The following is a 19,537-nucleotide window of genomic DNA, read 5'->3' as shown; positions in this document are numbered from 1 at the left end:
CATTTACACATTCTTTCAGCAGAGCTCAAGTTATATCCGTCCGTGGGTTTGTCATTCGTTGAAATAACAAGCACAGGAAACTTGTGGTGCTTTTATTTAGACGAATGACAAAGCCGATGGTTTAAACAGACCAATGACGTTTCATGTTACAAACGAACATGAACTTTGCTTCTACGTCATGCCTCTGAATTCTTACAAAAATCACATTGACGGGTTTTTCAAATTCTTGCACAATGGCACCTAACGCCAAAAATTGGCGCACTCTACAACGAGGTATACTATAATGTCGGATCAAGTTCATCTTTTATGTGAAGGCGCATTTTATTCTGACAGTACATTCCTAGCGTATTGTAGATCGTTTGCACGACGAATAATCAAGGGGCTTTCATCAACAACTCCTTGGAATACTAGTATAGTAATCAATAATTAATGTTTTAAAATGTCTTTGATCGCCGAACCCCCATATATATTTACCGCCTTCTGTTATTCGCGCAAACGCTACTATATAATACGTCACTCACTTGCGTGACGACACTACCTTCACACAAAAACTCAACCGACAATTGCAAGAAAGGCCACTTAATTTCCACGCGCAATTGTATCTTCTCCTCTTTTTTCCGCGCGCAAGGGTTTTCTTGTGACTGTTGGTTTCACCAGCCGTAGCACAAATGTAGCCCGTACACTCATCGCCTGCTCTAGATCTGAAATCTTCAAATAGCAACGGTACCGTGTAAGCCAGAGTTCAGAATGCTAATCTTCGCGAGAATGCTAATTCACTTCCCCGGAATGTCAAATACAATCTGATTCATTCGGGCACCCTTTTCATTGTGTTTTTTCCCAAATAAGGAGTTGCTCTAGTTCCAAAGGGCTGATGATTTCTTACAATTCTCATGCGTCCAACGGAAACTAGAGTTCCACGACCTCATACCTCCCCTAAATGTCGCATTGTACTAAATTTTTCTCATTATTATACCAGTTGATCAATTTCTCCATCCAAATAATACACGGTTTTTAAAGCATGAAACTTACGATACTGATGACGGACGTGGCAGTAGTGACTCCTTACAGTTGAGGTAATCATTGTTGATCGGCAGTGTGTAGACGTCACAATACTGCTGCAGTACAGTCAGTGATTGATAGAGGCCGCTTTTGATCCATTGATCCATGAGGACATCATTCTCTTTGCCGTGAGAACTTTGATCTTAATGACTTTTGTACAGATGGGACATGTTGTTGATACTTCATTTTTATTTCGTGAAAAATCTATGTACATTTTATGAAAATATATGGTCCGTTATCTCATATGATGCAGCCTCTCCAACATGGTATTTTTTCTTACTTCATATCATATATAATATATTTGGTAGTTCAGTACTCTACGTTGTGCACCTCACAATATGGATAAACTCCCGGAAAAGTCAATGAACTTTGTGGTTTTGCTGCTTGGAGCAGTACAAGAACAATCAAGTGAAAATTACAATTGAAATGCATAATCTATTCAACATGTCGATCGCATTGCTCGTATAGTACTAGTAGTGCAAAAGAATGTCTTTATATCATCCCATCTATCGAATAAGTGAATTCGATTGAAGAAGGCAATGCCTGGCCACAGTGGGGCATTAAAGAGCACTACACAAAGAGATCACTATGTCTGTCAATCTACTTAAACATAACGTTATATACATCTGCATTGGAAAAGTGACTAAACATGCAAGTGCACTGACAACAAAGGTGTAGCACACGTCTCTTGCATGAAGTGTGGCGTTCTGCTAGCGCATAGCCTGACTAAAAATCTCGCTCCTAGCGGCCGTCCTTACAGTTGCCACCACCTAGGGGGAGGGGGTCATTTAACCCAGCCAGCGAGAGATTGTGTGAACACAGGCTAGGCGTTCTGCATGGAAGACTTATATTTCAGTTTCTATGTACAGTATATATAGGCGTAGTTTGTACATCACAGCATGGATGGCATCGGCTCCTCGATGTTTTTAAGCCGACAGTTCAGAGATAGTGTTCTCTATTGAATGACGCACATCTTTGACACTGCTCGCCCCTCTTCTCTGCCCAGTTCTGTCTTAAACAGCTCCGCTTTTCCTGGAAAGTAAGAAAGTTTTACTACATAAGCATACAACAAAATTATTCGCCGGTATTAGTATTAATTAACACTGCTGGAAAGAAAATCAAAATCACAACGCCCGATGCCATGGTACACTGAAGGCGGTATCTCACTGCACTTGGGGCACCGATGCGGCACTGTAGGGTTCGAAAAATACTCCACGAGATAAAAATATATTTTTTTTTACGTTTTGTGTATTTTGTTGTATTCTAAGTCATTCTTGTACGTATTACGCAATATCTAAATCATTAAAAAACGGTGAAAATAACACAACAGTGCCACACCTGTGCCCCAAGTGCAGTGAGATACCACCTTTAGGAAATACGAATGTAGTCCCAAATGTTCGCACGTGAATAACAAACAGATAGAATGACACATTGCAGAGTACTGCAAGGCCCAAAGTTTCCCTACCTGCTTTCCTGATCAAGGTTTGTGAAATCGTCAGGTACTCGAAGAAATCGATGGAATGGTTTCCATCCTGGTCGACTTCCGACATCACCTCCTGTTGGGACAGTAAAGGATGATTTATCATGACGCTATTACCTCCATAAAAATTCTTAGGTATGTGGGTAGGTCTTGGAAAGGCAAAGGTCAAGGTCGATTTGGCCCCCTAGCGGCTTTTCTTGGTACCGTAACAGAGCTTTAAGCTTTTGTTTCCTTTGTCCTGAACATGCCTATGGTATTGTTTCTTCATGTATCTTTTTGCCTACACCATACATTTTGCCTGCATCAATATATGGTATTTGCACTCATGTGACTATGACGTTGGTATAAAGTCTGCCATGTTGGATTGTTAAACCTTGAAGTTGTCAAATAGATCTGCATGTGCTAATGCGTATATGCGTGTATATACTGAACATTGACACATACACTAGAAGTAAACGTACCTTAATCTGTAAAGGCGTGAACTTGTACCCTATTGTAGCTGTCAAGGCTTGTAGAACCTGGAAAACACACAAAAAAAATGAAATCGTGTGTGTACTGTACTCTACGTGGATATATCAATGACCGACTTGAAGACTTCAATTTCAACCCGATATAAAAAAAAAGAAGTATGTAAGAACTGACCTCGGCTAGATCCAAGTGGAAGTCGTTATTTCTATCGTACTGCTTGAAGTGCTGGTAGTGCTCCCGGACTTCCTGTTCCAGCAGGTAGGGGAACTGTGCCTTCACGGCTATCATGTCTATTCTTCCTGTCATCTTGTGCACCAAGTCAGGGTGGTCTGTTGGGAAAAAAGCGTCATCTGTCAATTAGTCATTAAATTGCAGTCTTCAGGTGAGAAACAAGTTCAAGGAAAGATGACGAATTAAAGAAAGATGAAATGAACAAAAGACACATTTCCCTACCTTTCTCTTTCTCTTTTTGCTCCTCTTCCATCCTAATGTTTGGCGTACTGGAGGTCTTGAGCCCGTTCTTGACCTCCGGTCGCAGGTAGCTGCTAGTCGGACGGGAGACGTTTGGCGTTGACCCTCCTGTATTACTCCGCATGGAGGCGCTGCTGCTCGGTCGAGTCGCGCTTAACGGCTCCAATAACCTATAAAGCATGGGGTGTAATAAGTTGTTAAAGTGGGGCTAGTTCAATGTATCAGCAGAAGTGAACTTGCTTTAAAGTTTATCATATGTAGAGGCCTTTTTTGTGGGGACGTTTAACATTAAAATGTATACCGTCTATGTGATCGAAAATTTGTGCTGAGACCACTAAAGGTCCTATGCCACTGAGAGTGGGTACTCTAACGGTACTGTTGAGGTACGTTGGGGTTTGTTTACGGAGGCGCCTTTGCGTTAGTTTTCGCCGATTTTCTCTTGCACTCAAGGTATGTTTGCGTTGTCGAAATCAACAGTACCTCAAGAGTATCCCCGCTCAGCGAAATACAGGAAGGCACTTGACTCAGTACATTAATGGATGGAGTAAAACATACCCATTTCTAAAGTTCGCGGACAACTTGTTTCCAAGAGGGTGCGCCCCCAGGTCCTTGTCCAGTGCCAGGTAGTGAGTCGGCATGTCTGCCCGGAGGTACGCCATTTTACCCTCCCGCGCTGCATCATGGATCTGGTCCAGCTTCTCCTGCATGTTCCTGATGTCCTTTGGGGCTGCCACGCCGCCATTTTGTTCTCTCCTTTCCAGAAGGATTCTGGGAAATACAACAGCACCGCTTTACTTCAAGACAAGATGCTTCATAAACGTATAGCGTGTATATTGTCATACAGAATTTTTTTTTTTTTACACATTCTGCAACAAACACATGCGAAGGTCTGTTCACTAGACAGAAATGTTGACAAATCTTGGAACGTTTTAGATGGAAACATAAATGCAAACATACAAACGCTACCCAAAACATAACCTTCTCGGCGAAGGCAATAATGCCGTAAGGAAGTTGCAGTGAAGTCTATTTTACTCACTTGAAATCTCTTTGCAGACCCCTCATGAAGCCGACAAAGTACTTTTGTTGTAGCTGCATTTCTCGTTCTGCGTTCAGAAGATCCTTGATGGGAAAGACAAAAGGAAGTGAAAGAAAATTCATCGTTTTTCGATAACGAATTTTGACTTTTTCATGAAAATTTTGCCGTTACGACAATTTTGTAATGCATGAACAAGTAACGTAAAGTACCTTACCTTTTCTGTTTTGAACAGTTTTCTTCTTGTATCTTCCAAGTCTTGTTCAACTTCTGAAATCAATAGATGAGGCATACTTCGATGTAGGTTAGACATCCAGATAATAAGATACGCCAAAAAGTAGTTACTCAAGTAACTGGATATGATTTTGGAAATGGTCAGGCGTTTCAACTACGTACTATTCAGTAGTTTTCGTCAGTGGCTGTTGGACCTTAAAACATTGTCTTCCACCCATTTTTGCATATTGATTCATAGTTAGGATAAACCGGTTCTTCAACTCGATCTCTTTTACATATCAATTCACAGGTAGGATATATAAACCCTCTCCAACATGATCTCTTCAGTGTCACTGACGAAAACTACTGAATAGTACGTATTAGAAACGTCTGACCGTTTCCAAAACCATTTTAACGAGTTTGCACAGTGCTTCTAAGTACTGAACTAAGCTCACTGTGGCAGCATCTCTTCTCCCTAAGTCAGAAACACCGAGCTTCTGCAAGCTCGACTAACTGACTCTATAGGCGAAGCAGGGGTTACGAGGCTGCTGGGGGAAATTCCCCACCCCATTTGGCCGGAATGGTTTGATCCACTCACACCGGGAAGGTCCCCTACTCTTTTCCACAAGTATGGCGGGTTCTTTTACGTGCCTGGGGTGTGGCTCTCCCCGAACACGGGACCTCCATTTAACGTCCTATCCGAGGGACGGACATAGCCGAAGCTTGGTACTAATTTTCACCTGAGTAAAGTGAGGAAAGTCGTGTAAAGTGCCTTTCCCAAGGGCTCAAGATCAGTGACACGCGGCCGGATTCGAACTCAGACCTCTCGGTTCCGAGCCAAAGGAGCCGCTGCGCTACGCGATCTCACAACCCTATCCAGTTGCTTGAGTAACTTCTTTTTGATGACACATACATTAGCAAAACGAACTTTTTGATAGCTCACTTAGTGATGTCGATTGCTATCCCAAAGTAGACCAACTCTACTTGATCTGAAAGTGTTTCGAGAAGTTTGTTGTTGACCTACCATCCTTTGGTTTCCTGATTGCAACCTCATCCTTCAATCTCAACAGCTTTAATTGGTGTTCTTGGTCCTGGAAAAGTAAAAAGTCAGTGTATAACTCCTTATTCAAAGTTGACTGTCACTTTCCTTTGCCTGGTGATGAACGCCACCTGGCGATCTATTTCATAACTACACAGTGCAGCACGTTGGCAAGCGCGACCATGATCATTTCCACACAGTAATTGCCCTCCTTTCTTGTTACCTCCATGAAATGTCATGGAGGTTATATTTTACCCCGCGTTTGTGTGTCTGTCTGTCTGTGTGTGTGTGTGTAAACAAGATAACTCAAGAACGGCTGGGTGGATTGCTTTCATACTTGGTGTGTTGGTAGTGTGTGATGAAAGCTGGAAATGATTAGATTTTGGGCCCTCTAGCGGCTCCCCTTGGTACTGCAGCGCAACTTCCGGTTTTGCTATCTCGGTGTTCTGAACATGCTATGGCCACGATTTTTGAGTATTAGATAGCTCTTGTGCTCAGGAAGAAATGACATAAGTTTGGGCCCCCTAGCGTTTAGTTTTGGGATAGCAGGGGCATTTTTGTCAAAAACTTCTGAAGAGGATAACTCAAGAAGGGAACAACGGATTTTCATCATTTTTGGTATGTAGGTACCTTAGACAATGTTTTACAAGATAAGATACTAATTATGCAAAATAGGAGCACATTTGCATAATTAATGAGAATATTATATCATAGCAGTTTTTTCAATGTATCTCTTGTTCCAGACATGCTATGGTCTTGACATTTAGGTGGTAGATAGCTTTTAGTGACATGAACAAGTGGGGCAAGTTTCAGCCCCCTAACATTTGATTGTGGAATTGCAGGGGTGTTTTTGTCAAGACACTCCAAAGAGGATAACTGCAGAAAGGAACGACGGATTGCCTGCATTTTAGGCATGCAGGTAGCTTAGGCAAAGATGTTCATAATGATATGCATGTTATGCAAATGAGGACTTAATTTGCATAATTAATGAGGGAATTGTATAGTTCCATTGTTTTCAATTAAACTGGACCTCAATACATGTAACACATGTTAATTATGATAGGTGGAATATAAGCAGATACCAAATATGGTAATGAGGAACTTATTTGCATAATTTATCGAAAAATTGCAAAACCGCTTTATGATTGATAATGGGAATTTTATAATTGTGACATGTGTACGTTATTCAATAATGAACAACACCATGCATAAATTATGTTAATGTGTTAGTCAATTGCATGAAATTTACGAAAGCTCTCAATTTTCATGGAGGTATGAGGTCGCCGAACTCTAGTATATCATTAAGACATGATTACACCCAGGACCAATATGAATTATTCCAATGCTCAAACAACTTGAAAATACTAACTATGTCACGGAGAACTGAAAACAGCTTTCTTCTTACCCGTAATTTCTTCTGTAATCTTTCCTTTATATCCTCCTTCTCCCTCTCGACCTCCTTGAGTTTGGCCACCAGTTCCTCTTCCCTATGTAAAAAAAAAATGTCATATATATATTGTTATACTTAAGAATTGTCCGAGACTGCTAAATTGTTTTTGATTTCTAGTAATATGAAATATGTACTCAGGAAATGTCCTGTACAAAATGTGTATGAAAGAAACGTAACAATTTCACCTTTGCGTTAATTTTTCGGTTGTGTCTCAATTCACATCAATTCATTGATATGTACATGGCTTGAACGAAATAAAGGTATCTGTTAAAAGTAAAAAAAAAGAGTATGGATTCCCTCTATTGACAGTTTCCAGACGTTGTCTTAAGGGGTGGTTTCGTGGACTTTACACCCTCAAGTACTGACAACAAACACTCAGCGTAAATCTTACAATTCAGTTAGGAACTACAACAACAAGGACTCACTCCTACCTTTGGGCCGCCTCGTTGGAAAACTTCGTCTGCTCCATTCCCCAAATCTCTACCGTTCCCGCTCTTCTCAAACTGTGTGTGCGAGAAAGAAATAATGTACTTTGATATAATCAACTTAACCACACCCTACATTCAGTGATAAACTCGTTACGTGGAAGCGAGCATGTTTCCGTTGATCAATATTTGTTTACGCGGGTCGCCATGTTTGCAATGATTGTCACGTATGTTATGTCGGTTAGCGAATAACGGGCTAATGTTTGTCTCAACAATGAAATCAAACATGGCGCATCACAGATATACAAATACTACGAGTCTACCATATTGAACACAGCAAATTTATGAATCGCAGCGTACCTCAAAAGGTTAAAGGAAACATAATAAATGACATCTGTCATCAGGTAGTTTCTGAATGTTTGTACAACCACCCTGCGTTTAAGTGCTCTAAACATACATGACCTTTAAGTTCTCTTGGGTTAAAGATGATGTCCCGTTTATATATCGTTGCTATGCAACTCTCTAGAGTCTATGGTCATTGGATGTTAATTATCCTTAGCGTCTTCTTTATATGGTGTATATACAGTAGATCTTTGTGTTTCAAAAACACTGACAGAGATCGCGTCGTCCGTATATGTTATGAAAGTCCATACAAATATGAAGATTAACTACCCAAAAGTAATAATGTCATAGGTAAGGGAAGGACAAATATGCATTATTAATATGGAATGTTTTTCCCGCTCTTTTCAGTAACCTTTAAAACGTCAAGGCCTCATTTGTTAAGTCATATATCATGAGGACATTCGGGGCTCCATTGTAAACAGCATGCTTTGATTCGACATTTTGCTTGTGTTTCTTCTGGGATTTTAAATATTTGCTTAGGAACAAGAAGTTGTAGGAAGGACCCCAAAATGACACCAAGATACCAAGCGATAAACTAGGTATTCCATGTACATGTGTGCCTGTTTGTTTGTTTGTTTGTTTTATTTGGATCTCCACAAATGATATATTGTACAACTATTCTTCCTGGAGTCCGTAACAATCTATTTATACATGTGTACAATACAATGAAATATGTTAAAGACCTACGATTCAATCTCGCTGGATTTCTCGACCAGGATTTCCTGTGTTTTGACGAGTGTGGCTTTTGACGTCTTCAGTTCCTTCTCCAACTGATCACACTTGTACTTTGCACTGGACAAAGCCGCTCTAGCGCCCGCTGCGTCCTCTGGGAAAAAACATTGTTGTCAGCATGGATATGAAATACCTTTGTCGTAACGCTAGTTCACCTTTATTCGCGGGGTAACCTATATCCGTTGTTTAAGATCACAGGGTTAAGGGATATAAAAGTCGACGGGCGGTGGATTTTTTAAACATACCTTCTATCTTCAAAAGATTGCACCGTTTGTGGACTTGATATCCCGAAATACACAATCTTTAAAACAAACAGATATAGGTTACCCCGCGGATAAAGGTGAACAGTCTCCAGATAAGTACGGGGAATTAATGTACAGAATGAAGGTGACAAGGCATGCTTGCATGGACACGTACACACAGGTGTGACAGGTGTATCACCCCCCTCCCCTTACAACTCCGGCAACTAAGTTGTAATCTAATCCCTAAGTGTTTCTTAAAGTAGATCCAACTTGATTTTATAAACTCTAAATCTTACGTTGTATCTGAAGAAAATTTTACAGGGCTTGGTTGTCAGCAAGCTCTGAGAGAAGAAGAAAGCTTGGTACTTACGTTGAAGAAACTCTCTTTGTGAGAGCCACTTTGCTTCCCTTTCCGACAGTTTCTGAGGATTTCAAGCCACAACAATCAGTCAGAACATGTACTAGATATAGAGAACAACACCTAACTCGCTAGGGACACTACAAGTGCGGAACGTTTTAAAAAGACGAGGAAACGAACCTTTTTTCACCACTTGTGACACACGTAATGGCGTCCTCACATGCAGGTGCAACGTCGGACGTGTTTTGACAATTTGTTTGGGGGGGATGTTTCGCTCGGATACCGTCAGCCGCCCCAGGGCAAATGTCTCATCATAACTTCCTTAGGAAGTGACGCACGTTTGTCACGAGAATAATACACCGTAAACACTTCTAGAAATACCTGCACGTCGTAACTTGCTAATACGGTAAGATTTATGTTACGGTTGTGTATATATGTTACTGTGTACATAGTTTATGTCGTCTTCTTCATCTGACCCTTAACCCTAACTCAAGGACAAACTGAATATTTACTTGACAGGGTTATACCTGGGGTTATACGACATCAATAGAGGACAATCGTTACTATTAGTAACTCCTGAGATTGCCCAATAATAGTAACAAACGGAGAGACATTGTAGCAAAGGATAACACATTCTATACCCCTACTTTACGGTACATCGTAAATGCAACGTAAAGAAAAAAATGGGGTCAGACTTTCCAAAATATACACAGTGATACAACAACCAAGACGAGACACAAAGAAACATACCATGTAGACAAATCGGCCAGTTGTACTGGATGCACTGAGTCTTTAGAAGACTTAATACGTTCTTTCATGTCTTTGTTTGTTCTGTGAGACTTCTCATTATATATAATCATGTGTCATAATGGTTGCTATCTGTTTGCCCCGGGGCTAAATGTGTTACATTTACAACAGTAAGACGATAAGATCCTTCTTTCTGTGTCGTCAATTGAAATATTTCTGTTCAATCCAGGAATTGAGTTGAAACGCTTGCCGCTCTAAATCTGGAAACTTCTTTTTTTTTTCAAATTTCAATGGCATCATCGATCGGTTAAAGCTTTGACAAGAATCTAAACTTATAACTGGAAATAGACAGTGACAATTCATATAAAAAAGGGCATGCATATACGATTCCATATCATGATATACTATGGTAAGGTCTAAGTCAGACTCTTAATAGTTTTATTCAAATTTTTGTTCAAGTACACGGCGCGTGGGAAAACTTTAAAGAAAAGGCGCCCCACCGTGACATCTGCCAGTACTGCACCCTTGCATTTCTCCAGGCGGTTGATGAGATCAATGAAAAGTTTCCATGGATCCGACGAGTTTCCGTTGACCGGTTCCTGTATTTCCTGGTCCTTTTTATTCCCGTCGTCAGAGATGTACTGTTCACGGATGTTCTTCCACTTCCCTTCATCCTGTAGGGACAGGAAATAAGGGTGACGTCATTTCCGGCAAGAATCCTCTGACGTCATTACCAATAACCACCTGTTTCTAATACATGAGAACGTTGACACAGTGCAGGTTTCACTACTCAAAACACACGGGAAGACACAAGTACATTCAAACTTATGTAGAACTGGTGTGTTACGCATGTTATGTTGCGGTTTACGTTACATATTCAGATTTGACAAGAACATACGATCACATTTTCCTGAATTCCTTCACAAGCTACTTTCTCATTCAATTAATCATCATATACAATGTATACTCTTCATTACTAATACTGTACCATGTCAAGAACTTGCTTTCATTTCCTAGGTCTTTTATTCCCTGTCCAAGTTACCACAACAGACATGCAATTATCGCACAACTGACTCATATCCAATGGTTACCCTTGGGAACTTTAAGCCGGCCAATTTTCTCTTCTGATAGCATTCAGGCGTTCAACGAAGATTTAAGACCAGTATACCAATTAACCCCATTACCAGCCTCAGTCATTTCACTCGTGGCTAGGTTTCTTTACAGCACTTAACCGGTAAATTGGTAACAGGATTAACTTAAGAATGTCGACAGCGAATGTTTCGCTATCGTTACTGTGGCAAATTTACAGGAAGAAATGCATTAATAACCAGTTCTTAAGTTTCAAAAAGAATAATATATGACGTATCATTGAGGCATATAACCACGGATATTTGTTACCATAGCTTTAGAGTAAACATTACTTAAATATGGGGCAGTTTTGCCATTATGGTCTATAGATGTATTTGTAATTTTTCATCATAAAATGTCCCGGAATCCGTCACTATAGTAGTAGTAAAGGGACACGGAAGGTGGAGCAAATCCCTCTCTTTCCATCTCCTTTTACCTCCTCAACTGAAGTCAGTTACGCACTTTTACACTTGGGTGGAGTGCAGTGAGGAAAATTAGTGTTGAGTGCATTTGGTGTCAAGTACAACATCTAGCCAGGGTTCGAACCCGTGATCTTTCGATCTTATGTTCGCTCTAGCCTTGCCACTCGGTCATTCTCCACTCAGTTCAGACTCCCCTGTATCGTGTGCTTACAGTTACGTAATCGTTTAACTCACCACAGTTTCCAGCTTCCTCCTGAAGACTTGGATGAGCAGCTCATCCTTCCCAGGATCCACCACGTCGTGCAGGACGTCTAAAACCCCGTTTATCCCTCCGCGCAGCTGGCGGATGGCCTCACGACTGTCTCCAGTCGACATGGCTTCTAATTTAAAAGTTTCCTACAACAAAACACAGCCCTAGTTTGCATGATTATCTCCATGAAAATTGAGATATTGTTTTGAGTGTGTCTGTCTATGCGTCTGTGTGTGTGTATGTTTGTTCGGATTTTTGTGTCAGCGTAAGTCAAGAACCTCTATCTTGATGGATTACGATGATATGATAGGTGTTGGGAAAACAAAGGTTAAGATCGATTTTGGGCCCCCTAGTATGTGGCCTGGGTACTGCAGCAGAACTTCCATTTTTACATCTTTTGACCTGGACATGCTATGGTCTTGATTTTTTGGTGGCAGAAGTGATGTATGTTTTTTGGAAAGTATTTTCAATCTCTTTAAATCTATAATTCTTTTAAGAACGCGTTTTCTCTCAATCCCAATGAGCATGCCCATCTTGCAAACACTGACTTGTAGATATTTTGGGGGTTAAAACACATGAAACGCAGCATTTTATTTACATATATACAAGAGTATTGTGATAAATGTTTTCAAAAAGTGAGCGAAAAACAAGAAAGTGACTAGCTCTTCGAATCCGAATCCTAAAACCCTAACGTCTGTGCCTCAAAACATCACAGCTTTGCTTGTGTGTGCTTATACACTTAATGTCTAATAAAGATCATGCTACCTACATTGAAGAAGCTATCTTAAGATGTTAATATACATACATAATTACATGTAATGATGTACTATTACTGAGCATATTGGTGTTAGGGTGACATTAAGGTTTTTATTCAACCAAGATTGGGGGGGGGGTGCGGTTACTACGACGGCACATGCCACACTTTTATGGTGGCAATTTGATTACGTCAAAGGCTCATAAGAGTGCTTCACAATTCCTTTGTCCCTATAATAGCTGGTATGCAAATACTTCTTATCTCGAGATAATGACATCTTAGACAGGACTTAATCTCGTAATCAATCAATCATCGGCGCCAGGTACGAGACAGACGGATACACATTTATTCTGTGAACTCTCCTTATCATAATTATTGTGAGTTTAAATCTCATTTCGAGCCCATAACACTGAGGAAGCCACACGGCGAAACATGTTTGTTGTGTGTCGGTTCGAATAAAACGGGGAACATGCGGCTCCAGCGTCTTTTCTGAAGATGTGGCGTAAGTGTGGACGGTTGGCTGAGGTCTCCTTCTCCACATAAATCTATTGTGAGTTTAAATCTCAATTATGCTTCTAAGCTATGATGTATAATTTAAATTCTTCTCATCCATAGAAATAGCTGCACAGAAAGAATGCAATTAAAGTAGCTCCGCAATAAACACAATATCTGAAATCCACACATGTCAACGTCTACCGTTTTGGAAATATTTTTTTTCATAAACACAGAGACACTGAATGTTGTACAGACCACAATTATAATAGACTTTAATTCCATGTTGTTATTGTTGCTTTCATACCTTTCAAATTCCTTTTTTTGCTTTACCTTTGTCTTTGAAGCCACTTGGTCAAAGGGCTATATTTTATTGGTACATGGTACTTGCGCGCCAGTTCTCAAATGTAATCGTAATGACATTGTACATAGAACTTGAAGAAAATATCCCACAGAAAACTGGAACCCTGATTCCACAAAATGGGGGGATACTTGACATAGCTGAGATTTGATTGTCGATTGGAATGTGTTAATTTAATTTGTGAGTCTCCTAAACTTTGTTGACAGGAACGCCCAACGACTGGTGCTGTGTTTTTCCAAAACTAATTACAAAATACATGTATCCAGACATGTGAGAAAGTGCCACATGCACTTTCTTGGCAGATGCCAAATATTACATATAGATGTGACCAATATCGTTTTTAGTGGATTGACCGTGGATGGTCGATATGGTATGTAAAACGGAACACGATTCAGAAAATATGCACCGTAACATTCCAAACATGAAATCTTGATATTTGTCCATAAGCATTTTTTTTCATTTCTGTCAAGCGTCATGTAACTTGTGGTTTTTTCTAAGTTCTAGGGCGTCGAAACTAGAATGCTGATATTGGATTTGAAGAGGAGATCAACAGAAAATCCCAATACAGCTCCTAAGGTACTATGCAGCGTAGCACGTCACCACCAAAAGCTAGGGTATACGAGCAGTTAGCTATATAGCCTTTCTATTATCAGCTATAGCCTTTCTATGATCAACTATAGAAACACATGCATAGATTTGTATAGTACGTTTTCGTCATATCTTTAATAGTAATGTCATATCTCGTCAAGTAACGCTAGCTAAATGTTTGAAATTTTTTATACATACAAATACAAATTCAAACATAAACAAAACGAAGAAAAAACCCCTACTTGTTAGACAGGTGGTTTCAAGGATGCACACTGCATCACACCATAATGTATTACGGAACAGACAACAACTGAATACGACAAAACATTTACCTTACGATGGTAAAACTTGTTGTAGCGTGGCCCAAAATGTCGCCTGGATAGGATAATAAATCACCAGGGTTTAACTCTCAGTTTTCTGACGACAGTGGCACCCTGGTGGTTTCCTGACTGATGCTTCCTGACACCTGTCACTTCTAGTATGGTCACCTTTTATCTGTACACAATTTAATGGTGATTATGGGGCAAACAATGTAATGGTGATTATGGGCCAAACCATTGTCATTGCATGGAGGGGGGCATTTGTAAAATTACGGCTGTCTACTTTTCTACTCTGATGTTTGATTATTGTAAGAATCCACGAGAATATTTTTAAGAGGTAGTTCGATCAAATTTGTTCGAAAATGGTTAAAAAGATATCAGTATTTAGGCATTTTGCGAATGATGGTTGGAAGACCAGTTTTTCCACTGTAGGTCGCATCGTGTCATGAGACGATGTCTATCAGGTATTTACGCAAATTGCACCTTTAATCTAAACCGTTTTTACAAGGATGCATGCATTTGCAGCGTCGTTATGGTGAATAGGAATATAGAATAAATTATCATTGCAATTTATTTCGGATTTTGTCACAAACATGTCCTTTCAATTGTATCGATTTGAGAGAGACTCCAAAAGAACACAATCCTCCCTCAGTTCAACATCAATATAGTTTCATAATACTTGAATATACTTGTAGCTAAAACTAAAGTAAAAGCTCGCCCACGATATTATCTCTACAAATATTTGTAAACCTTAGCCTGGTATCCAGCCATGTCTTAGCTCCTTAGGCGCTATTCCAGGGTGGCTGGACCTGATATGTTCTAGTAAGCCTAGGACTGTCACATAAAATAAATCAGAGTTCTACGGCCTCATACCTTCTTGGCGGCGACGGCAACAAACTTTCTTCAAGTGACAAGTTTACAACCGAGAGCCTAGTGACCTCCCAGCCTCCTTATCTATTACAAACATGCCCTCCTTAGCAACGCTTAGGGCGTATCGTGCTTTATAAGAGACGTTTGAGCCGGTTAATATGTTGTATACAAAGGACGGGTTAGGAAAATGTAAACAATCACGCCTTGTGGTGTTATCGGAAACTGGCCTAAGCCAGCAAAGCTTACACGCGTTTACACTTGTGTATGACTGTTTAGTGTAACTAACAACATGGGTGATAATACACCTGTAATCGTGACACCTCCGTAAGCCAAAAATGATCTCCATGCTCAAGCGAGGCTTTGCGGTATTTTACTTGTCCTTTTTCTTCTTCTGTACGTGTTCTATATGTTAAGACAAAATTCACGAGGAGATAAGTTTCAGAGATGTCCATTTCAAACAATGATCTTTGGAGCCCAAAATAGTTTCTACATATAAACATGAAGCTCCACTGTCTTATCACAAACGTTGTGGTCTTCATTGGATAGCATTGCGTTGGAGGTTAATAACATTTTCTATAAGACCCGTCCAAAACCTTTTCTTCGTTCTTCGAGTCATATGTGAACCACAGATCACGACAAATATGACTTGGTCTTAGAATTCATTTTTGTATCCGTTTGGCTGACATTACAGTCAGCTAAGGTCGCCCAACTAGCCGTAGCTATTACAAAGGGCTGGCCTTGGGAGAGAAATACAAAATACATAAGTAACATATCAAGTGCAATGATACATAGAATTTACACGATATATACATACTGTTACGTCGATGTAGGTTAGACATCCAGGTAATAAGATATTTGGATTCCAAATTGTCTTCAGTCTGAATTGTCTTACAACCTTTCCTATTGGACATCTGAAATTGTCTTCATTCATAGTTAGAGTATAAAAGACCTGTTTCTTGCAGATCACTTCAGTGTCACTGACGAAGGAAAGTGGATTCTTTCCGAAACGTCTGACCGTTTCAAAACCATATCCAGTTGCTTGAGTAACTATTTTTGGCGTATACATACTGTTATCAACTGTTGAGCTAAACAGTACGTGGCGTCGTAAGTACTAACTCTATTAGTTTTTACATAAAGAACGTGTCCCCAAGCGGGATCCAGACTTTTGTTCTGAATACAGACAGAGAAGAAGCTGTATGTGTGTTGGGTGGAAGGGAGTCCCACAGTTGTATGGCTCTGTGGAAGAAGGCTTTCTTTCTTCTGACACTTAAGAATAACATGACCCACAACTGTTGTCTACATGCTTGTATAGCTTGTATAACCTTATTACAGACCATTAACTATGTGCAAACTTCAATTACGCGTCGAACAATGATAGTTCTTTCCCTTTCTTTATGCCCCTCTCTCTCACACACACCCGCGTGCACTTTGTGTACACGAAGCCCTTTGAAAAAGTCGACAGTTTCAAACAGTCAGGTATTTGACAAAACTAACTGGCCATCTTTTTACACGGCATGCTTCAGTGTTTAGACAGTTCTAAATTATTTGTGTATGTTGAAATATTCATATACATTACTTCAATTACACTTTAAGTGCCATTTGCACTCTCAATATGCATGTTAACATGAAAGTTGTGTTTCGAACAAGGACTTGAGTGCATAAAACAACCATTAATAAAATTTTCTGTCATCGCATGTATATATACAGAGCATATATCAACAGCTCCGACTTAGCCTACGTTTACTGAAACAGCACATACTCCCATGTAACCTCTACTATATATGATTGAACATCGACATCCAATCTTATAAGCTTGTGATCGTATTGTAGATTTCATACGTTTCATACGATTGCAAGTGTAGTTCGATTGAAACAAGTGAATTTCGTATGCAAAAATCCAAGCAGAATCTTTTTTATCATTTTATTTTTAAAAAAAGTGATAACTACATACAAGTTACCCTATCTACACCAGAACCACTAAAATGACCAAGCGGTCGCTTTATTGTCGGCTTGGTAATTCTAATACCCTCGTGCAATTCAGCTTAAATGTAATTACATTTAGTCATCTTAATCACATTTTGAACCTCCTGAATGCTAAATTCTATTTTAGTCCCCACTGAATGGACTTCAGTAGACACGAAGTCAAAAGAACGTTTGGAGAACCTATTTGCCCCAAAAGACGTTTACATAATACAGGTGTCACCTTTATTGTTTGCGGGTGTATAGCAACTTAAGTAAACACAACAACACACTTCAGTTTGCTAAGGAAACCATATCATATTCATTGTTCGTATCCACTTCGTTTCTACGATAGATAAATGTAGTTAAACTATTTGGCTTGCCTTCTATAGCTTTATATTGTAACATATTTCAAACATAGAACCTCTAGGAAAAGTAATACACTTTATTATTGTCACAATGTATGATGGACGATTTCTACTTCAGAATGGGTCAAAATAAAAACTATAGAGCTAAGGTACAAGAAACTAATATATGCCGACATATTCTCACCACCATACCATCGTTCTGGGTTCCTTTATAGCGGGAGAGGGGGCTTTGTTACCATGACAGAGGAATTACTAAGATTTCCAATGCCGTGACGATATTCCACTTCAGAGTGAGTCAACACAGAGATCTATAGGGTACGGTAAAGAGAACAATATACAAAATGTATGCAGAAATGTTCCCACTACCATACTTCCTGGGTTCCCCTTTAACTGGAGATGTGGCTTTGTTACCATGACAGAGGAATGGCTAAGAATTCCAAAGCTAATGCAGACTACTGGGACTTCCAGGTTAAAATTTCATCGTACAAAATTCCAAACTAGGATTACTATAGCTAGTAGGGATCATAATTAGGGCAAACATTCCTTGGTTAACCAGGTAACGGTTAGTGTTCAATAACACAATTAACGCCAAGCTCTTGAAATACTCAAAGGTATTTTCAGAGGTATTTCTACTTTCCTAAGGCTTATACTTATAGGTGGTTACGCCTGGAAACGGTACTCTCCAAGCAGAGGTTACGCCATGACTGTTTTTATCGGGCTTTCTATTTTATACCGCTTCGTTGATGTCTCGAGGCCAATAAAACGCTTATAAAAACTGATGATTAAAGAAAAAACAGCGGGAGGCTAGCCTCTGCTTGTAGAGTACAGAAACGGTTCCGCCCAAAGTTTCTGTACAAGGATCGAAGCGTGAAACGATGTTGATCACCGACAAACCAGACTTTACATGGGATCTCCGCCTCAGTGCTAACTACCAGGAAAACACGATAAAATACCAGACTGACTTCTTTGTTATCATGAATAAACGTTCCTTAAGAGAAGCCATGCGTTAGATTATTCCACCAGAGTTCAACCAAGGACATTCAATTATACAATGGCCGTGGTACAGCAGATTGATTGGCCTCGACTAATGAAACAAAACTTTGAGTTCTAGCCTTCTGGAAGGTTCATTACCTCTCAAGTAAGGTACGTAAGATTTCTATAGTCCAGAGGTTGCTGCAAACACTGCACTAAATTAGCAAACCGAGCTTTCGTATAAACTGTCTATGCTCGAGTCAAAGAGAAGGTCCAAAGCAAAGTATTGCATTTGAGCGATTTGAGAATCGTTTTGAGTCTTTCCGCCAGTGAAGTAATTCTTCTTCTTGTCATTTTAAGGGCCATTGGTCGCAGCAAGGCTTGGTTCACACAATGTCATACACCGACCAATTCCTGATCCAAATCCAAGACAATACCCATAAAGAAGAGTGTAGGTGAACTTACGGGTATGCAAAAAAGGACGCTTCTACATACCTGTGTCTGTTGTAAAGTTTCTTCACTTGCCATTTTGCAGCCTGTTGCGTTCGAAACTGTTGTTGTTACGCTGTATCACATGTAGGCTGTCCGTACTGCAGTGAGGTCACCGAGTTCTTTTTAGGCCAAGTGGATTGTTCCCAATAAACACACTTCACTGGACACAAATTACGGGACGAACCATTCCAAATAAAGGGGACGAAAACGTAAATCACATTAGTTTCACTACTGGTAAACTTGAACAATTGCTGCAAAAGTCTTATTCTCACTTACATTAAGGAAAATGATGAAATGTAATCACAAAAATGAAAATTAGTCGCAGACAATATAAAGAAATATTCTAAAAACTCGTGATCACAATTCACAAAGAACACCCCTGGAAACATTTGGGGGATCCTGTGTAAATTTCCTGTCATTTTTACATGACGCTTAATGGCGC

General features: G+C 39.9%; 1 protein-coding gene across 2 annotated transcripts; it reads right to left on the bottom strand.

Moving 5' to 3' along the window:
* Positions 1-1,355: 1,355 nt before the first annotated feature.
* Positions 1,356-19,212, bottom strand: LOC118427926. 2 transcript variants are annotated; one of them, XM_035837893.1, is made up of 17 exons: positions 19,099-19,212; positions 14,525-14,531; positions 11,904-12,052; positions 10,620-10,793; positions 9,385-9,436; positions 8,728-8,866; positions 7,645-7,716; positions 7,169-7,250; positions 5,749-5,815; positions 4,729-4,781; positions 4,515-4,597; positions 4,034-4,246; positions 3,461-3,648; positions 3,182-3,336; positions 3,001-3,057; positions 2,525-2,615; positions 1,356-2,091 (listed from the first exon to the last, which is right to left on the bottom strand). In XM_035837893.1, the coding sequence occupies exons 1-17, from the start codon at positions 19,129-19,131 to the stop codon at positions 2,015-2,017; spliced, it is 1,692 nt and encodes a 563-aa protein (XP_035693786.1). In that variant the 5' UTR covers positions 19,132-19,212; the 3' UTR covers positions 1,356-2,014. The 2 variants fall into 2 exon arrangements, with proteins under 2 accessions (XP_035693786.1, XP_035693787.1); XM_035837894.1 differs by lacking the exon at positions 19,099-19,212 and having other exon boundaries at positions 1,357-2,091; positions 11,904-12,065; positions 14,447-14,617.
* Between the last annotated feature and the right edge of the window lie 325 nt (positions 19,213-19,537).

Source organism: Branchiostoma floridae, chromosome 12 (genome assembly GCF_000003815.2).
Source record: "Branchiostoma floridae strain S238N-H82 chromosome 12, Bfl_VNyyK, whole genome shotgun sequence".
NCBI classification, from domain to species: domain Eukaryota; kingdom Metazoa; phylum Chordata; class Leptocardii; order Amphioxiformes; family Branchiostomatidae; genus Branchiostoma; species Branchiostoma floridae.
Note: the sequence above shows the minus strand (reverse complement) of the source record. Positions and strands in the feature narration are given on the sequence as shown.